This window comes from Vipera berus (assembly GCF_964194415.1).
Source record: "Vipera berus genome assembly, chromosome: 1".
Classification (NCBI taxonomy): domain Eukaryota; kingdom Metazoa; phylum Chordata; class Lepidosauria; order Squamata; family Viperidae; genus Vipera; species Vipera berus.
Window position 1 is genome coordinate 348,539,138 of NC_138202.1, and position 21,254 is coordinate 348,560,391.

At 41.2% G+C, this 21,254-nt stretch overlaps 1 protein-coding gene across 1 annotated transcript in view; it reads right to left on the reverse strand.

Annotated features, from left to right (window-relative positions):
- CALN1 (calneuron 1) overlaps positions 1 to 21,254 on the reverse strand; it is a gene marked incomplete at its 3' end in the record, with an annotated part of 163,056 nt that overhangs the window by 50,353 nt on the left and 91,449 nt on the right. Inside the window, exon 3 of the mRNA XM_081333871.1 lies at positions 12,928 to 13,071. Coding sequence (XP_081189997.1) covers positions 12,928 to 13,071 — 144 coding nt within the window. The remainder of the gene's footprint in view (positions 1 to 12,927; positions 13,072 to 21,254) is intronic.

Below are 21,254 nucleotides of genomic sequence, written 5' to 3' on the forward strand. Positions count from 1 at the left end.
GACCTTGACATTAATTCAAATATATTATTTATAGAAACACATATAAATATGAGATTGTAATATAACACAGTGTTTCTTCCTTCTCCTATCTGTCTGTCTAAATGCTTATATCAATCCTCAGCACAAACATAGTGGGCCAGGCATTCATTTCATCTGTTACAGTTCTCTACTAACCCACTCAAGCTTCCTTTTGCAAAATAACTTTTTTCTTTAATTAATTCCAATGTTGCTGAACTCAAGCATCTGACTGAGCAGAGAAATGCATGCATTCCCTGGAACAGAGGTCCCCAACCTTTTGGGCACCAGGGACCGGTTCTGTGGAGAGAAGCTTTTCCACGGACCGGATGGGGCCTGGTTTTGTGTGTTGCCTGCATCCCATGGATGGGGCTTTCCTTGTTTGTGCAGCCCAATTGCTGGCATGCCATGGCCCGGTACTGGTCCATGGACCGTGGGCTGGGGACCCTTGCCCTGGAAGACCCCACAAGAGTGTTATTGAGAAATATTATGTGGATTAATTTATTTTATAATTTCAACACATTCATTGTTGGGCAATTCTTTTAACAGAGGATATAGCAAATCAAGAGGAATGAGGGACATTGGTAAGAAAATTATTTTTACGTGATACTTCAAAAAGGGACAAAAAAGAGGATTGCCTATGATTTCTCATAGGCTTGTAACTTAAAATATGTCTTAAGGGAAGATACAATTATCTGGACTGAAGTTTTTCCTCCCATAAATATTAATAATATGGGCAAAACTCAGAATAAATTGGTTTCAAATGTTAATATTTTGGCACTGGGACAAAATTTCACAATATTCCACTGTTACCAGTATAGGTAGTCCTTAACTCATGACCATAATGTAGCTTGCCCATCTCTGTCATACATTGTGACAGTGAAATGGGTCACCCATGTGACCAAACCAATTTTATGATCTTCTTTGTAATAGTCATTAAACATACTAATGGTTTGCTATGGGTTGGTTTTGCCAAAATCCAGAAGTAAATGATTTTCAGAAAAACCATCATAAAATTTAGTCATGGGATCATGGGATGTTGCAAACGACTGTAAACGCAGGCCGGTTGCTGAGCACCAGCTGTCAAAATGTTGGAACCAGGTTGTAAGTAACCTTGGAGAGGTCTGCTGTAAGTTCAAACAGTCATTATGCAACTGGTCATAAAGTGAGAACTATCTGTAATTCTGAGCATCAGAAATTAGGCTTGTGTGAAGGAGCACTGTTCTATTTTACTAAGGTTCTTCAGATGTTTTACTGACTTGGCTACCTGATCTTAACAAGCAGTACTTCTTTGTGTAACCTGTCTTCTGATGAAGGGATCTTCAACCTTAGCAACTTTTAAGACTTGTGGACTTCAACTCCCAGAATTCCCCAGCCAGCAGGGGGAATCCACAAGCCAAGTTACCAAAGTTGGAGACCCCTGCTCTAATGTTTGAACACAGAGGAGTACATTGGTTAAAGATCTGAAATAATACAATCTTTAAATCTTCTGGGTATGTTTGTGGTGCATGATATAGTTGTGATTATGACATGCTTTAATCAGACCACAGATGTTTTAACCTGTAGGCTACCAAGAGGTATTTCATGGTGATGAGGTAGATGTCTTCATAAACATCTTAACTAACTGCTACTGGAACCAAAAGGAACATCTGTTGTCATATATCCATTTGCCAGATGCTGAGACACTCAAGTTCAGCTATAGACTAGGTACCCCTTTTTTTTCTGGAGAAAGCTCCTCAGCTAACCTGTTCAGAGATGGAACTCATGTTCTATTGATAGTCACCTTGAACCCATCTAGATGGAAGGGAGTAAAAAGCACTAAATTCATCACCATACAGAGGTGTTTCTGGTGCTTGTTTTGTTACCCATATTGCAACAGGGATACATTTCATTATTTTCTCCAGCAGCTGTTGACCTCTTTTCAATCAGTTGAAATGTGGGGATATAATGGAGTTTGGGGTGGATTAGATTGGACTAGACTAGACTAGTTTATTGACCAGGCATGATAGACACACAAGTAATTTGTCTCTAGTGCAATAACAAAAACAACAACAATACCACCAATAAGAGAAAGTAGTGGAACACATGAGAAGGATAATAGTAATATAGTCCTACCTAATATATCCTTAGACATAAGGCAATACTTGTGGGAATTAGGTGTTCTGCAGAGTGATGGCACGAAGGAAAAAATTGTGTCTAGTTGTTCTGGCATGCAATGCTCTGTAGCGCCACCCCAAGTGGAAGAGTTGAAACAGTTTATGTCTAAGATGTGAGTGAGGGATCTGTAGATATTTTCTTAGCCCTCTTTCTGACCTGTGCAATATACAGGTCCTCAATGAAAGGCAGGCTGGTTGCAATCATTTTTTTTCTGCAACCCTAACTATCAGTTGAAGTCTGTACCTGTCCTGTTTGGTTGCTGTACCAAACCAGACAGTTATAGAAGTACAAATGATAGATTCAATAATTCCTCTGTAGAACTGTATCTATATACAATGGGGAATTATAATCATTGCTGATATTGTAACTGCCTCCTTGACTATGACTTATGGTTTCATTTCCATATGTATTCTCTTGCAAAATAACTCGTACCGGGCCAGAATATTTAAATGCAAAGCACAAGTTAATCAAATCAGCAATTCAGCTGTGCCTGGAAGCTGAGGGATAGTTAGAGAGGTTAATGCGGAATTCTGAATCCTTTAACACCATCAAACTATTAGTTCATGGATCATCCACTTGAAAAATTCTCAAAGGGAAATCTGTTTAGTAACTCTGCTCTAAACTCATAGACCAGCATTACTGTTAAGTAATGACGAGCCATACTAAGAAACATTAGAGGGTAGTTGTAAAAATGGTTTGCCAAAATAGTACTAATAGCAGCAATATACTGTAGTACTTAAACAACTAGGTAAAATATTGAAAGGGAGGCTTTCTTTCAACAAAACTTCAGATGAATCACCTCAGTGAAAGAGATTTACGAGATGTGTGAATTGAAGGTAGGTGCTGTGATGAAGCAGCAGACTAAATCATGGAGCTTTAAAATGTTGCATAGCGTTATGGAGCCCTTGGCAAACCAAGTGGCTTTTCTGCTGTTCCTGTAATGTTCATTTTTGCAACTTCACGTCTATACATGCATAATGCAGGTGTTTCTGTGAATGGTTGATTGGGTTCTCTGACCCTAATATATATGCCAAGCAAATGAGTTACTACTTATCTCTTTCAACTGTCTTTTGCAACATTTCTGGAGGGACATGGCTGTTGCTTTGGGCAACATCTTCACTTCTCAGCTCCCCACCTCCTTAAAATACCCATCTGGAAGTTATAACTGCTCTTTGCTGATTTTGGGTTATTAAATTTCTCTGCTGCTCTGTCAGGGAATTGCGCAGCAGATGTCTAAATGAAGTCACAGACACGTACTTGTTGTTGTTGTTGTTGTTAGTTGCGAAGTCGTGTCCGACCCATCGCGACCCTATGGACAATGTTCCTCCAGGCCTTCCTGTCCTCTACCATCTTCTGGAGTCCATCTAAGCTCACGCCTACTGTTTCAGTGACTCCATCCAACCACCTCATTCTCTGTCGTCCCCTTCTTCTATTGCCCTCAATCTTTCCCAGCATTAGGCTCTTCTCCAGTGAGTCCTTCCTTCTCATTAGGTGGCCAAAGTATTTGAGTTTTAGCTTCAGGATCTGGCCTTCTAAAGAGCAGTCAGGGTTGATCTCCTCTAGGACTGACCGGTTTGATCGCCTTGCAGTCCAAGGGACTCGCAGGAGTCTTCTCCAGCACCATAGCTCAAAGGCTTCAATTCTTTGGCGCTCAGCCTTTCTTATGGTCCAGCTTTCACTGCCATACATTGCAACTGGGAAGACCATAGCCTTGACTATACGCACTTTTGTTGACAGGGTGATGTCTCTGCTTTTTAGTGTGCTGTCTAGATTTGCCATGGCTTTCCTCCCCAGGAGCAAGCGTCTTTTAATTTCTTGGCTACAGTCCCCATCTGCAGTGATCTTGGAGCCCAGGAAAACAAAATCTGTCACTACCTCCATTTCTTCCCCATCTATTTGCCAGGAATTGAGAGGGCCAGAGGCCATGATCTTGGTTTTCTTAATGTTAAGTTTCAACCCAAGTTTTGCACTCTCCTTCTTCACCCGCAACAAGAGGCTCTTTAGTTCTTCTTCACTTTCTGCCATTAGAGTGGTATCATCTGCGTATCTTAGGTTGTTGATATTTCTTCCAGCAATCTTAATTCCAACTTTTGATTCATCTAGCCCTGCCTTTCTCATGATGTGCTCTGCATATAAGTTAAATAGGCAGGGTGACAGTATACAGCCTTGCCGGACTCCTTTCCCAATTTTGAACCAATCAGTGGTTCCGTGTCCAGTTCTCACTGTTGCTTCTTGACCCGCATATAGGTTTCTCAAGAGACAAATAAGATGGTCTGGTACTCCCATCTCTTTAAGAACTTGCCACAGTTTGTTATGATCCACACAATCAAAGGCTTTAGCATAGTCAATGAAGGAGAAGTAGATGTTTTTCTGGAACTCCCTAGCTTTCTCCATGATCCAGCGTATGTTAGCAATTTGATCTCTAGTTCCTCTGCCTCTTCGAAATCCTGCCTGTACTTCTAGTAGTTCTCGATCCACATACTGCTGAAGTCTAGCTTGTAGGATTTTAAGCATGACTTTACTAGCATGAGAAATGAGTACAACGGTGCGATAGTTTGAACATTCTTTGGCACTGCCTTTCTTTGGAATTGGAATGTAAACTGATCTTTTCCAATCCTGTGGCCACTGTTGAGTTTTCCAAATTTGCTGGCAAATTGAGTGTAGCACTTTTACTGCACTGTCTTTTAAGATTTTGAATAGCTCAGCTGGAATACTGTCACCTCCACTAGCTTTGTTGTTGCTCAGCTTTTCTAAGGCCCACTTCACTTCACATTCTAGGATGTCTGGCTCGAGGTCAGTGACCACCTCATTGTGATTATCTGGGACGTTAAGCTCATTCTTGTATAGTTCTTCTGTGTAATTTTGCCACCTCTTCTTAATCTCTTCTGCCTCTGTTAGGTCCCTACCATTTTGGTCCTTTATCATGCCCATTTTTGCATGGAATGTTCCCTTCATCTCTCCAATTTTCTTGAAAAGATCTCTGGTCCTCCCTATTCTATTGTTTTCTTCTATTTCTTTGCACTGTTCATTTAAGAAGGCATTCTTATCTCTTCTAGCTATTCTCTGGAATTCTGCATTCAATTGGGCATATCTATGTTTTTCTCCCTTGCCTTTCGCTTTCCTCCTTTCCTCAGCTATTTGCAAAGCTTCCTCAGACAGCCATTTTGCTTTCTTGCATTTCTTTTTCTTTGGGATGGTTTTGGTTGCTACCTGTTGTACAATGTCGCGAACCTCTGTCCATAGTTCTTCAGGCACTCTGTCTATCAGATCTAATTCCTTAAATCTATTTGTCACCTCTACTGTATATTCAACAGGGATATGATTTAATTCGTACCTGAGTGGCCTAGTGCTTTTCCCTACTTTCTTCAGTTTAAGCCTAAACTTTGCAAGGAGAAGCTCATGGTCTGAGCCACAGTCAGCTCCTGGTCTTGTTTTTACCGACTGTATAGAGCTTCTCCATCTTTGGCTGCAGAGCATATAGTCAATCTGATTTCTGTGTTGACCATCTGGTGATGTCCATGTGTAGAGCCGTCTCTTGGGTTGTTGGAAAAGAGTGTTTGCTATGACCATCGTATTCTCTTGACAAAATTCTATCAGCGTGTGCCCTGCTTCATTTTGTACTCCAAGGCCAAACTTGCCTGTTATTCCAGTTATCTTTTGGCTTCCTACTTTAGCATTCCAATCCCCCATGATGAGAAGGACATCATTTTTTGGTGTTACTTCTATAAGGTGCTGTAGGGCTTCATAGAACCGGTCAATTTCATCCTCTTCAGCACTGGTGGTTGGGGCATAGACTTGGACTACTGTGATATTGAATGGTTTCCCTTGGATTCGAACTGAGATCATTCTGTCATTTTGAGGATTGTATCCCAGTATTGATTTTCCTACTCTTTTATTAACTATGAAGGCTACTCCATTTCTTCTGAGGGATTCTTGCCCGCAGTAGTATACCTGATGGTCATCTGAATTAAATTCACCCATTCCTGTCCATTTTAGTTCGCTGATACCTAAGATGTCGGTGTTCAGTCTTGTCATCTCTTGTTTGACCACGTCCAGCTTTCCTTGATTCATGGATCTTACATTCCAGGTTCCTATGGAGAAAAAATCTTTACAGCATCGGACTTTCCTTTCACCACCAGACACATCCACAGCTGAGCGTCCTTTCGGCTTTGGCCCAGTCGCTTCATTCTTTCTGGCGCTACTAGTACTAGCCCTCTGCTCTTCCCCAGTAGCATATTGGACGCCTTCCGACCTGAGGGGCTCATCTTCCAGCGTCATATCATTTTGCCTTTTGGTACTGTCCATAGGGTTTTCATGGCAAAGATACTGGAGTGGGTTGCCATTTCCTTCTCCAGTGGATCACGTTTTGTCAGAACTCTCAGCTATGACCTGTCCGTCTTGGGTGGCCCTGCACGGCATAGCTCATAGCTTCATTGAATTACGCAAGCCCCTTCGCCACGACAAGGCAGTAATCCATGAAGGGGTACGTACTTGTAGTTTTATATAAATAAATATAAAACCACAAGTACATGTCTGTGACTTCAATATATACAACAAAATAGATAGTGAAGCAAACAGGAGCATCATGAGGTAAATCACAGAACATGCAGGGCGCACAGAAGGAAAAAAAGGCGGGGGAAAAGGGAAACGCCCCCTCTACATCCACAGCAACCAATCACAGTGCAGATTGCTTCACGCAGGAGCCAGCGTTCTCTAACCCAGGAGTGTCAAACTTGCCACGACACGTGACGTGTCACGACGTATCGTGACTTTTTCTCCATTGCCGGAGCAGGAGTGGGCGCAGTTTCAGCATGACACATCCAGCCCATGGGCCAGCAGTTTGAAACCCCTGCTCTAACCAATCAACTATAACTGTCAATTGCTCCAGATACCAAATTTAAACACCTAAACATGGTACTTCCAACTCTAAATGGAGCTTACTGTGGATGTGGGGAAGGGTATCAAAGCTAACTAGTCCACTGTGCTCACTTGAATTACAGGCAGTCCTCAAGGTATGATGGCATTAGGGAGCAGAATTTCCATTGCTAAGCAAAGTAGTAGTAAAGCTCAATGCCTCATGACTGCAATCCCTAGTGATGCCAATACTGTTGTTAACAGAATCTTACCAGTTGTTAGCTGAGGATCCACTTTGATCCAAGCCATTCCCAGCTTGGTCCTTCCCAGTCCTAAGCCTTTATTCTTCCAATGTAAGAGACTATCTATTTTGGCAATCATACACCCTGCCTTGAGGGGCAACAAGAAGCCCCAGAATCACACAACTCTGGGGCTGCTTGCCACATTGGGCTCAGAGGTTTCTTGGCACACTGCAAGGACCCCCTGAGCCTCAGCACAGCATGAAGCCATAGCTGTCTCAATGCGGACCAGCAGTGAGATGTCAAACCACATCTGCCCCAGGAAGCCCCATCCACTCCATCACAGCTCAGCAATGTGACATAAAGCTCCAGCCCCAGCCACCTATCCTTGCTGCCCTGCACTTTGAGGATCCTGCTGCCTTGCACTCTGCTAACTGCAGCTGACTTCAATATCTTCTTGTTCCTGCTACTAACATGGTGTATCCAGCTTGGCCATTCTCAGGGCAGCTGCTAATTATGTGAGACCTTCTTCCTCAGGTCTCATGAGGAAACAGCTACACATGATCTCAGGAAGAACATCTCTACAACTTGATTGCAGACATCAAAGCCAGAATACACTCAGCCTTAAATCCACAGGGCAGCTCCACCCCACCCCCTGTGTGTGCACACAAGTATAGTCTGGCATTCCAGCTGGCTGTCTTGCCCTGCAGGCTGACTTCAGCCAGGATGCTGGCACTGGCTGTCTCCTGTGCGCACACCCCGGGGCCCTTGCAAAGGGCCAGGCTGGGTGTGCTTGGCCTGCAGAGATAGAAGGACGATAGCAAAGGTCTAGTGGGGTCAAACAAGTGCAGGGTGGCAGGGACTGCAGAATGCAGGGGCCCAAAGAGCAGAGATTGGAGGGAGATAGGTGGGTGGGTGGGTGGGTGAGTTGAAACATCCCCACTAGTGTAAGAGCAGATGGCTGCCAAGCGCCTGAATTTTAATTACATGACCACAGGGGCACTGCAACAGTCGCATTTTTGGGGACAAGGGTTAAGTCCCATTAGTTCAGCACCACTGCAACTTCAAAAGGACACTAAACAAATGGTTGTAACTTGAGGATTACGTATCTGTATACCTTTGACAATCTGCACCATTAGGACAAATTTAAATTTCTGGATATCAGTGAACAGATGCCAGGCTAATACTAACCTAAATATTTACTGAAGGGATTGTAAAGCTGAGTATTTTGTCCCCTTCTTTATAACTTCTTTTTCCCTGACTCACTGGTAGGCGCAAGCAACCAGAATCATATGTGAAGGGGTCGAGTTGACTATTTAACTCTGTTCTACCTGTAGTACAGGAATTCCCCCCAGACTGCTTGTCTTCCTTTGGGAACAAACAGATAAGTTTGTTTGGGGGAATGGGGTGTGTGTGTCAAGTTTATGCTTCTTCTGGCTGTGCAAAGATTCAAGGCTAGTTCCCCACTTGATCCCTCCTCCTTGCCTGGCTGGGTGTTTCCCAACACTACTTATTTTCATTGCTTTGTTTCTTGTGATAGTTGAAAAAAGCTTATTCTTTAAACAGTTTTGGAAATGTGGATTATTTAAAACTTAGAGGAAGACACCACTTTCCTGGATTCAACAATCTGGGCTCTTTGCTTAACAATTTGGAAGCGGCTGTGCTACCCTTTCTTGGCAGTTAAAAGTTATTAGAACAGACACTTGTGTTTATACTTACAACTGGGAAAATACTAAAGGATGGGAAATATCCAATTCCTCTTTGCCCAATTCTCCTGATCCAATTTAGCACATTATTTTACATCCAGGCTTAGTGAACAGATAAACTGCAGGAAATAATGACCAATATAACCCACTATCCCATCTCAAACTATTAATTTATTTCATAAAAGAATCATATATTCTTGCAAATGTAAGAAAGGCCCATTAAAGAGAATGCGTACATATGTACAGGTAATCCTCGATTTACAGCACATTTTTTAGTGACTGTTCGAAGGTACGGCACTGAAAAAGGTGACATGATCATTTTTCACACTTACGACTGTTGTGGTGTCCCCATGGTTACATGTTCAAAATTCAGATGGTTGGTAACAACAACAATAATAGAGTTGTAAGGGACCTTGGTGGTTTTCTAGTCCAACCCTCTGCTCAGGCAGGAAACCCTATGACATTTCAGACACATAGTGGTCCAGTGTCTTCTTAAAAACTTCCAGTGTTGGAGCATTCACAGCTTCTGGAGACAGGTTAATTGTTCTACTGTAACTGTCAGGAAGTTTCTCCTTAGTTCCAGGTTGCTTCTCTCTTTGGTTAGTTTCCATCCATTGCTTCTTGTCCTGCCTTCAGGTGCTTTGGAGAATAGCTTGACTCCCTCTTCTTTGTGGCAACCCCTGATGTCTATGCTGCAAACATTGACATGTTTTTGCACAGACAATATAAAAGGCACCCTTTTGCTTTAACTGTTTGGCTTTGAATCACTAAAGTGTGGGAGGAATTCAACCCAGATGTTTTGAGAAGATAAGAGCAGGCTTCAGAAGGGAAGTGAAACTTCATGTGTTAAACTAATTGGTGAATGTGATTTATGACATGTAATTAAGGGAGGGAGATTCTGTATGATATGATGTGTAAAGGAGAGGAGAATTCAGATTCTGGCATCCATCCAATGAATGCCAATGCTCCGTTCTCATTATTGTAGACTTTTTTGGAATAAACAATCATGCAGTGTTCTTTGATCTGTCTCATTGATCAGAACCATAATACCTGAGATATTGGAAGACTGCTATCATGTCACCCCTCATCCTTCTCTTCATTAAACTAGACATACTCAATTCCAGCAACCGTTCCTTATATGTTTTAGCCTCCAGTCCCCTGATCATCTTTCTTGCTCTTCTCTGTACTCTTTCTAGAGTATCAACATATTTTTTATGATGGTTGTAGTGTCCCAAGATCATGTGAGCACCTTCCATGACCTTCTGAAAGCAAAGTCAATGGGAAAGTCAAATTCATTTAACAACCTGTTACTAACTTAACAACTGCAGTGTTTCACTTAATAATTTTGGCAAGAAAGATCATAAAATGGATAAAAACCCAATAAACGTCTCACATAGCAACAGAAACGTGAGGCTCCATTGTGTAGTTGTAAGTTGAGAACTACCTGTACTCAGCATCTAGACAGATTAGTACACACAAAAAAACCTTTCAGGTAATTTCTGTAGTGTTTAAATACAATGGACTAGAAGCCCAGAGATTATAAATTCTAAATCCTGCACTGAACTGGAAGCCAGTTTAGTAAATCTTAGCCAATCACTCTCTCTTTCAGTTCTAGAAGGAAGGCAAAGGCAAACATTTCTGAAAACATGACAAGAAAATTGCATAGACAACTGCATGTAATTGCCAAAAATCAATGCTGATTTGAAGAAATACACACACACACACACACACACACAAAACGATGTTATCAGGGTAACATTCTTGCCTCTGACTCTATACTGAAGGAGAGAAGAGAAGGGGAAATGTACATCCTACCTGCCAATCTTCTTGCCATACTGAATGGTTAACAGAATTTAATATAGGTAGAAATCAGATTTACTTTATTTATTACATTCCAGGTAGTCCTCAACTTATGACCACAACTGAGTCCAAAATTTCTGTTGCTAAGTGAGACATTTGTTATTTGAGTTTTGCTCCATTTTACAACCTTTCTTGCCACAGCTGTTAAGTAATTCACTGCAGTTATTAGCAGGGTTGTTAAGTGAATTTGGCTTTCCCATTGACTTTGCTTGTCAGAAGGTCATATGACAACAGGGATATTGCAACTGTCTCAAATATAAATAAATAAGGTGTCCCGTGATCATCAGGATGCCACAATGGTTGTAAATGTAAAAAAAATGATCACAAGTCACTTTTTTCATGCTATTATAACTTCAAACGGTCAATAAGCAAGCTGCAGTAAGTCGAGGACTACCTGTAATAGAATGCCTGCAAACCACACTTCTCTGAACGTTGGGTAATGGAAACAATACTGTACAACATAATAAAAACAGTGTATAATAGAAATAAGATCCATTTACTTTAACAATAGGGCAGCACGTAAAAGGGCCAAGAGTTAAATAACCAGCAATTCTAAAAAGAAGCTTGGAAAATAAAACAAGGTATTCATCACAATGAAGGTGTCAAGGGAGCCTGTTTGTGGAGGGCTATCCGCAGTGCTATTGAAAAGGCGCTCTTATCAATGAGCTACCTGCTGTTTGATAAGAACATCTGGTGAAGGGCTTAGAAGAATATTGTTAGGTGCAACAGAGATACTTCTTCAAATAGAATAAGGACATAATACAAACACGGACACTTCAGACACCCTTTCAATACAATTTCATGCAGATGAAAGCAATGAAGATATAGGCAAGCAAATGCATTCAGCCACTCATATTTCACATGTTTGAAGATTTACTATTTTGCATCTTTTCACAGAAACTTACCTACCTCATTTGGCATCCAAATAAACTTTTTCTCCCAAACCTACTGGCCATTATTGGAATTTTGAGAGCATCGCAAGAGCCTCCACAGAAAATGGCAGCCTTTGTGATACTTCCCAGGATACTTTTACACTTTTAACTTAAACCTTTGTCTTTTTTGTATGTAGACATAAAGGTAAAGATAATGGTTTTCCCTGTCCAGTCGTGTCCGACTCTAGGAGACAGTGCTCATCTCCGTTTCTCAGCTGAAGGATTCAACATTGTCCAAAGACATTTCTGTGGTCATGTGAATAGCATTATAGACCGAGGTGCATGGGATGGTCTTACCTTCCCACCGAAGTGGTACATATTTATCCACTCACATTTGCATGCTTTCGAACTACTAGGTGAGCAGGAGCTGGGGCAAGTAACAGGAGCTCACACTGTCATGCACTGCTCGGGTCTTGAACCCAAGTTGTCAGCTTTCCAGCTTTTCAGCTGACAAGCTCAACATCTTTAACTGCTTGAGCCACCACTCTCCCTTATATAGACTTCCCCCAATCCAAAGTATTGGCAAGCTATTGTTTCAATGTCTAAAAATGATTTAGAAAGAGAGACAGGGGGAGTCAGGGCCATCTGGGTCTTGGGGAAATGCTTCCAGTGATAGAAGAGGTACATCTCCTGGGTTCCACCAGGTCATACTGCTTGAGTGACAGGGTCTGGAGCTCGTCAGATCTTTTTTTTTTTTAAATCCCATTTATATCCTGCCCTTCTCCAAAGACTCAGGGTGGCTTACAATCTAAAGCACAAATCAATGTGCTGAGCAATAGCCTTCATTCTATGTATATGCCTGCTTATTAGGGCTTTCGCCCCCCCCCCCAAGCGGCATTATTACAAAGTCAGCTTATTGCCCCCAACAATCTGGGTCCTCATTTTACCTACCTCGGAAGGATGGAAGGCTGAGTCAACCTTGAGCCTGGTGGGACTCGAACCTGCACTAATTGCAGGCAGCTGGTGTTACTTAAGGAGGCATTATCCCACTGCTCCACCAAGGCTCTTACTGGATAAGCAGAGTTTATTGTAAACAGTCCTGTAAATAATCTGGCTCTGTGCCATGAAAGGGTTAAATAGACACCTCAAATTGCACCTGGAAGTCAGCTGGCAACAAGCACATTCTCCTACAGCAAAAACTATAAGAAGAACTGAAAGACTCACCATCCATGTCTAACCGCTGCATAATAATTGCCAGTTCCACCTCGCTAGGCATGTATCCCAGAGAGCGCATGGCCATTCCCAGTTCCTGCTTGGAAATGAAGCCATTGCCATCCCGGTCCAGGACTCGGAAAGCTTCCCGAATTTCTAAAAAGAGAAGGTTGAATTATTTTCTTGGTGCATTGATTTTCTTTGAACATTGGTGCTAACTCAAGAACTAAACCTGGACATTGTCCTCAGGAGGACTACAATAGCCTGGCTCTTTGAAATACAGTTAGGCCTTGACCTACAAAAAACAACTGAGCCTCAAATTTCTGGCAGAAATTTGAGCCTCTAAGTTTGGCAGAATTTTTTTCTTCTTCTTCTTACAGCATCTATTATTTTTCTATATTTTCTCAGGCACCGTTTCTATCTTATATCTGATCCTCAGTCAGAATTCAGAAGCAGAACATTTCTTGTATTTGACAGCTTTCCCCTTTATGCCAGTGATTTTCAACCTTAGAATTGAAGTTTAAAGTATAAGGGTTCCAGCTCCCAAAAATCCCTATGTAGCACGCTGGCAGGAGGATCCTCGGAGCTGAAGTCCACACATCTTAAAGATGGAGTAGTTGTTGTTGTTAGCTGCAAAGTCGTGTCCGACCAAACGCGACCCCATGGACAACGTTCCTCCAGGCCTTCCTGTCCTCTACCATCTTCTGGAATCCATTTAAGCTCACGCCTACTGCTTCTGTGACTCCATCCAGCCACCTCATTCTCTGTCATCCCCTTCTTCTATTGCCCTCAATCTTTGAGGCTCCCAAATCCCTATGTAGCACGCTGGCAGGAGGATTCTCGGAGCTGAAGTCCACACATCTTAAAGATGGGGTAGATCTCTGGGTAAATCACAAGCATGATCAACTGGAATAGGTATTTCTCCAGTCCACTGCTTTCCAGTCTCCAGTCTCTCTGCAAAAACTACAAGCCCTCAAACTGCCTGGGAATTCTAGGAGCTGAACTCTCATTGTAGCTGGAAAATACCACAGATGGAAGGGTGAGCAAAACGTTTTGTGCCACTGGGAATTCCAGAATTCTCCAATAGGAAAAAAAAACTCTGTTGCTCATCTTCAAATTTTAATGGAGAATTCTCAACACCAGAAAAGCAAAAACCAAGAGTGTCACAGAGAATAGGCCAGCTATGTCCCACTCTTAAATTAACCCATTTTCTATGCAGATACATTGCACTAACTCATAAAACAAACAAGCAAGCAATTGTGCAACATGTTAGGCCACAGAAACAAAAAAAACAAACAAACCATGGTGTTCTATAACCAGGGCATTGGAGTTTGGGGGTATTTATTTATTCAACGCATTTATATAATTGTTGGTCTTGTATCAGTCTCTAGGTGGCTCCTAACCAACAGTTAAAAACATCGATATAACCTGAATACATACATCTGTCTATTCAAACCACAAACATTAAGTTGACATTAAGGTTAGATGGCTGTGAGGATGCTATTGGTACTGTTGACTGTGTATTTGGTTTGTTCTTATTTATTTATTTTATTTATTTATTATTGGGACTTATATGCCGCCTTATCTCCTGAAGGACTCAGGGCAGCTAACAACAATAACATACAATAAATACAGAAGTTAAGATAAAATTAAAATTAAAGGCCTCTGTACAATAAATTAAAATTAAAATAAATTAAAAATTAGAGTTAAAAAATTAAAAACATAATTAAAATCCCTGTCAGTCCAGGTCAGCCAGGTGGAAAAGGAGTGTTTTGAGGCCGCGGCGAAAGGACTGGAGATCTTGGGCCATCCGAAGCTCAGGGGGGAGCTGGTTCCACAGGGCTGGTGCTCTCACAGAGAAGGCCCTCCCCCTGGAGGTCGCCAGCCGACATTGTCTAGCCGACTGTACCCTGAGGAGGCCTTGCTGACTACTGTACGTTTTTTATTTTTTTTACTGTTCTACCACATTGTTAGTTGCCCAGAATCATATTTGCAAGTTGGGCAGCCACATAAATTGATTTAGTATATAGTAAAAATTTTAAAAAGTGCAACTGCAAAGTTTTGAACAGATCTGGTTAAGTATATTATTCAGCCCAGACTCAGAATATTCAGATGCCTAAGAAATCATTGCAAAGATGTGGACCCAGGGTAGGGAATATGTGATGCAGTCTGAGATGTCCCTTCTAACCTATTTACCTATTCATATTTAAATGAGTTATTCTAGGTCTCTCTTTTTTTTTCACCTTAAGTGTGCAGAACAAAAAGCTGCAGTGATTTGGGTGGGGAAGAGTGTAAGTAGAGAATACTATACAGGTAGCCCTTGACTTAACAACCACAAGTGAGCCCAAAATTTCTGTTGCTAGGCGAGACAGTTGTTAAGTGAGTTTTGCCCCATTTTACAACCTTTCTTGCACTGTTATTAAGTAAGTCACTGCAGTTGTTAAGTTAGTAACACGGTTGTTAAGTGAATCTGGCTTCCCCATTGAGTTTGCTTGTCAGAAGATCACAAAAGGGGACGCTGCTAGTATCATAAATATGAACCAGTTGCCAAGCATCTGAATTTTGATCATATGACCATGGGGATGCTGCATTGGTGGTAAGTATGGAAAAAAAAGTCATAAGTCATTTTTGTCATTGCTGTTGTAACTTCAAACAGTCACGAAACTAATGGTTGTAAATCTAGGACTACCTGTAAGACAAGAGTACTTTTTTTAGTATTAAATCCCCTCTCTTACTGGGAAAAAGAGAATTGCAGCTGATTTTTTTTTCTTTTGGAACTATTGGAAGAAGAAAATTTATTGTATCTCTATTTGTGGATACCTACAGACACAAACACATTTTATATAGTTTGATAGATAAAACATAACATCAAGTCAGTGTCAGTTTTTAGCAACAAAATAAGTGTGACTTCTAGAAAAAATATATATAAAGCACACAATACATGGGGGGTTTTTTTCTTACCAAAAGAGGGAGCTATAATACTGAATAACAGTCATAGTGTGACAGCACCCCAATTGGGGGGGGGGGGAGCTTCAATTCAGCCACTGATGAATCAGAACATTCTGTATATAAAATTCCTTTTAAACTTTCTTTTGCATTTCAACAAGAACTAATAACAAAGAAAATTCATTGCTGGCATCTGTTGTTATTATGCTCCACTGAGTCATAGCCAGCTCCTGCTGATTCTATGGATAAAAGTTCTCCAGGTTCTCCTATCTTTCAACATACTGAGCAATTTTTGCAGGTACATTTCTGCAACTCTGTTTTTCTTATATGCTATTGGTCTCTTCTCCTTCTTTCCATCTTCCCCAATTTGATTACCTTTCCTATAGAAACATGAGCCCACCTCATGTGCCCCAAATATGATATCCTTTGTTTCATGATGCATGCACCATGGGTGCTCTATCGCTGGAGGTTTTCAAGAAAAGATTGGACAACCATTTCTCTGGGATGGAATAAGGACTTTTCACCGTTGTCCTAGGGATGCCCAGTTGGGGCTGCTTTCATGCCCCCAGCAGGAACTGGAGTGAAGGGTTGAGAGAGTTCAATCCTGCCCCATAGCAGCTCTTGGGTTTCAAATGTGGGCTTGCTAACCTCCCGCCCAGGGTTTCAACCACTTGATGTGTCATGCTCCTTTCTCCGTTAGCTAAACCAACACAACAACCAAAGATAGTCTTTGATTTACAACCATTTGTTTAGCAACTGTTTGAAGTGACAACAGTACTGCTTAAGTACATGTAAGTACACTTTGACATGATAAGGTTTTGTTTTTTTAAATGACTTACTGGTCCTTACACTTACAACTGCTGCAGCATCCTCACAGTCACTGCTTAGAATTTGGGTGTTTGGCAACCAGCATGTATTTATGGCAGCTGCAGCATCCTGGGGTCATGTGATTGCCATTTGCAACCTCTGCAACCAGCTTCTGATAAGCAAAGGCAATGGGGGAAGCTGGATTTGCTTAATGACTGCATGATTCCCTTATAAACTGTGGTGGTTTGCTTAGCAACAGCGGCAGAAATTGTCATAAAATCAGGCCCAACTCATTTAACAACCACTTTGCTTAGCAATGGAAATTCTGGTCCCGTTTCTGGTTGTAAGTCAAGAACTAACTTTACATATCTGCAAGCTTTTTAAATTGTGTTGGTGCAAGGATAAACAAATTGCTGCATGTTTTTAGTTTTGGTGGCGATGCTCAGTAAATAAGTGTTTTGACTGAAAGTTTTTGAACAATTTGGTGAATCATCCAAACATTTTTCACAATAAATTCTGCCTGTAGTCTACTGTCCAGATTCCCTAATTCATATAAATTGATGCAGCATAAGAAATTGATCCAGAAAAGCCTGAAATGAAGAATAAATGTATTCAAATCTGCATTTGTACAACCAAGACTATTTTGTAAGAAAAACATTATTTTACACACACACACACACACAAAAAAAAACACCACAATGTTTTTTCTTATAAACTAGTCTTGATTGTACAAAGGCAGTTTTGGATTGCCATAATTATGATTAAAAAGTTTGTATGTATACATTCATATTACATAAATACACACATTCACAACTGTATTTCTTTTTGTAATTTTGCATTCTGTTTTTTTGTTTCAGTTTTGGACTTCTGTTTCCAAAACAAAACAGTAATGATTTTGCATACCATGCCTATCAATGCCTCCTTTAAAAAGCCACTTTTTTATGGGTTTGCATTATTGTTTCATGTTCCCAGGAAAATACATATCTGAGAAAAGGAAGTGTTGATAGCATTCCCAGATCAACTTTGTTATACCTTGTTACTTCAGTAATCCAAACATGTACTTTTTTGGCTTGCACAGTTACAATGCAAGCCCAAGAAACAATATGGATTTTGTAAAGACTTCCAACAGATGATGGTCATGGTGGTTTTGGTGTACACAACCATGCGTACTACAAAAAAAAACTTCACAGACTTAGGCTCTTAAAGTTGCAGATCCCTATGACACCTTAGAATGAAGTGAGACATCTATCACTGATTTTAACCAAGCTATCCCAGTAAATCTGGAGAAAGACACAGTGGCTAACAGATTGAAAGAAGTCAGTGTGTATTTCAGTACCAAAAATAAAAAGAAGACTTAACAGAATGCAAACCATTTTACAATGTTCTTAATTTTACATGCTAGCAAAATGATGCTTAGGATCAAACAACGCATATTAAACTGCAAAAAAAGAGCTGCCAGATGCTTAAGATGTCTTTAGAAAAGACCAAGATCAAGAAACATGAGATATTATTGCTGATAGGTAAAGGTAAAGGTTCCCCTGCACACGCGTGCTAGTCGTTTCCAACTCTAGGGGCCGGTGCTCATCTCCGTTTCAAACCCGAAGAGCCAGCGTTTGTCCGAGGACGTCTCCGTGGTCATGTGGCTGGCATGACTGGACGCCAAAGGCGCATGGAACGCTGATACATATTGGTTAATTGAGAAAGCCAAAGAATAGCAAAAAGTAGTGACTGTGTGCTTCATTTATTATAGAAAGGCCTTTGATTTTGTGAATTATGTCAAGCTGTGGAATGTGTAGAATTCCAGAACATGTTGTTTTCATGAAAAACCTACAGTTCAAAGAGGTTAGGAAGAAACAGTATTGACAGAACACGTTGGAAACAAATTGGCACCAAGTTGGAAAAGGTATGTGACAAATTATCTACTCTCCCCTTATTTTTTTCATCCTATACATTGAATATATATCTGCAAGCTCTAGCAAGATGGATGAACCTAGTTAGAGTGGCAATGGGGACAATGTTGGAAGGCTTGAAAATCCAGGCAGGTCAGGGAGAGATCACTATGGGGAGAAACTCTATGTATAGTTATGTGGTTCCTAAGAATCAAAAATGACTTGATGGAACATAATCAGTCAATCAATCAATCTAAAACTGAGGGCATAGCACAGCTATCCCTTTTAAGTCCGTTCTTCATGAGTGCATGGATACGAACTTGCTTTCTTGACTGCAATACAGAAGCCATTTGGTCAGTGCGTTCTTCCAGAAAGTTTATTTCAACAACCCTGAGATGCATTAGAGTTCTTCCCTCCATCTAATCCAAACCAATCCTGCTTGGCTGCCAACTCGAAGTGCTGCCACCTGTAAGACTCTCCCTTTCTGGAAAAAAAGATTTTAAAATAGCTTTCCAATATCAGTCAAGGTCATCTAGATGTCTTGTTTATTTCCAAAGCATTCAAACATATATTTATTTATTTATTTTATTGGATTTGTATACCGCCCTATTCCTGTAGGACTCAGGGCGGTTTACAGGGCAGTTAAAACCATGAAATACAAAAATTAAAATCAATTAAAACAATTAAATTAAATTCAAGCCCCAAGAGTAAATCTAAAACCCAGTTAAATTAACAACCCCACAGTCTGGACCAAACAGATCAAAGAGCCAAGTTTTCAGTTTTATATCTACTCTATCAAATATCTACACTGACTTGCAATTATTTTTTGTAAAAAAAATCAAATTAACTCTCATGCTTATAACCCCTAAAGTATATATTTTTTGGCTTATGTTAATTTGCAATGAATATGCAATGGTTTTGGAGTTGGGTATCATCAGTATGCTGATGATACCCAGCTTTTCTTTTCGACCCCAAACCACCCCAGTGATGCCCTCACCGTGATGTCCCGTTGCCTGGAGGCGGTTCGGGTCTGGATGGGGAGGAACAGACTTCAACTCAACCCCGACAAGACCGAGTGGCTCTGCATACCTTCATCCCAGGTTTATTCGGACATTCCACCTCTCGCTATGGGGGGCGAATTATTACCCCCCGTAGATAGGGCTCGCAACTTGGGAGTCCTCCTAGATTCACGGCTCACTCTGGAAGACCACATAGGAGCTGTGACTAGGGGGGCTTTCGCCCAGGTTCGCCTGGTGCGCCAGTTGCGGCCCTATCTAAGCCGGGATGATCTATGCACGGTCACTCACGCGCTCGTGACCTCTCGACTAGACTACTGCAACGCTCTCTACATGGGGCTGCCCTTGAGGACCACCCGGAAGCTCCAACTGGCACAGAATGCAGCCGCGAGAGTTGTGTTGGAAGTTTCCCGATACTCCCATGTCACACCTCTGCTCCGTGAGCTGCATTGGTTGCCAGTTGTCTTCCGGGTGAGATTCAAGGTATTAGTAATGGTGTTTAAAGCCCTACATGGCAGGGGTCCGGAGTACCTTAGGGAACACCTGCTGCCGGCGTCAACTTCCCTCTGCCCTGTGCGTTCCCACAGAGAGGGACTCCTCAGGGTGCCACCGGTCAGAGAATGTAGATTGGTGGCCCCCAGGGGGAGATCTTTCTCTGTGGGCGCCCCGGAGCTATGGAACCAGTTACCGGTTGAGCTCCGGACGGCACCCGATCTTCGCTCCTTTCGCCGCGATCTGAAAACATACCTGTTCGAACAAGCCGGCCTGGCCTGAGGGGGGATTGGTGGGGTTTTTTATTATCATTTTATTGGGTTTTTTATTAATGTACCAACTGTTTTTATGGGCATGTATTTAATTATCTTTTAATTTTTGTAACTCTGTGTTTTATTCTTGCCCTGTACACCGCCCTGAGTCCTTCGGGAGAAGGGCGGTATAGAAATATTAATAAATTAAATTAAATTAAAATATATGTCAGCATGTAAAAAATATTTTTTAAGGTGACAGCATTTAAATAGGTCTCTCAAAAAGCACAGGGAGAAAAGCTTTTCTTGCAAGGACAGGATAGATTGTGGAAGGAAGGAAAGGTCTTTATACTGTATATTTCTTTTTTTTTATTCCTTCTTTGCACTTTTTATTTTATTGACTTTCTCTGAGTTTAGTTTGTATTAGTTTGCATTACTGTAATTAAAATCTTCAACAAAATATATATTCAAAAATAATAAATAGAAACAGACCGGAGTAATTTAATTCTAGGACCTTGAAAATGTCTCAGGGGATGCCATTCAGGGTTCAGACTGAGTCATAGCTGCAATTTAAAGGTCAAACATTAAATGGTGTCCAGAACGGAGCCAAGGTTTCAGTATTTGGTAAACCACCAAATAGTCAATTATTCCATCTCTCCTCTTTTCTAATATCAAGGATTGCCAGCTAATCACTTAGGATTAGAAATGGTTTCACCTTCTTTTCTCCTTCTACTTCACTTGCATTTGTATCCAAACTTTGAACATACTTACATAGAGGCCTCCCTGTATTACTACTGAATACGTCACTTTTACCCAACAAATTGTTTTTTTTTTCAAGGCACAGAACAAAGGAGAGTGCACTTGGTCTTCTGTTTTCCTTCTCCATCTATATCAATGGGTTCAATACAGGTATTCCTCGATTGATGGCCAGAATTGAG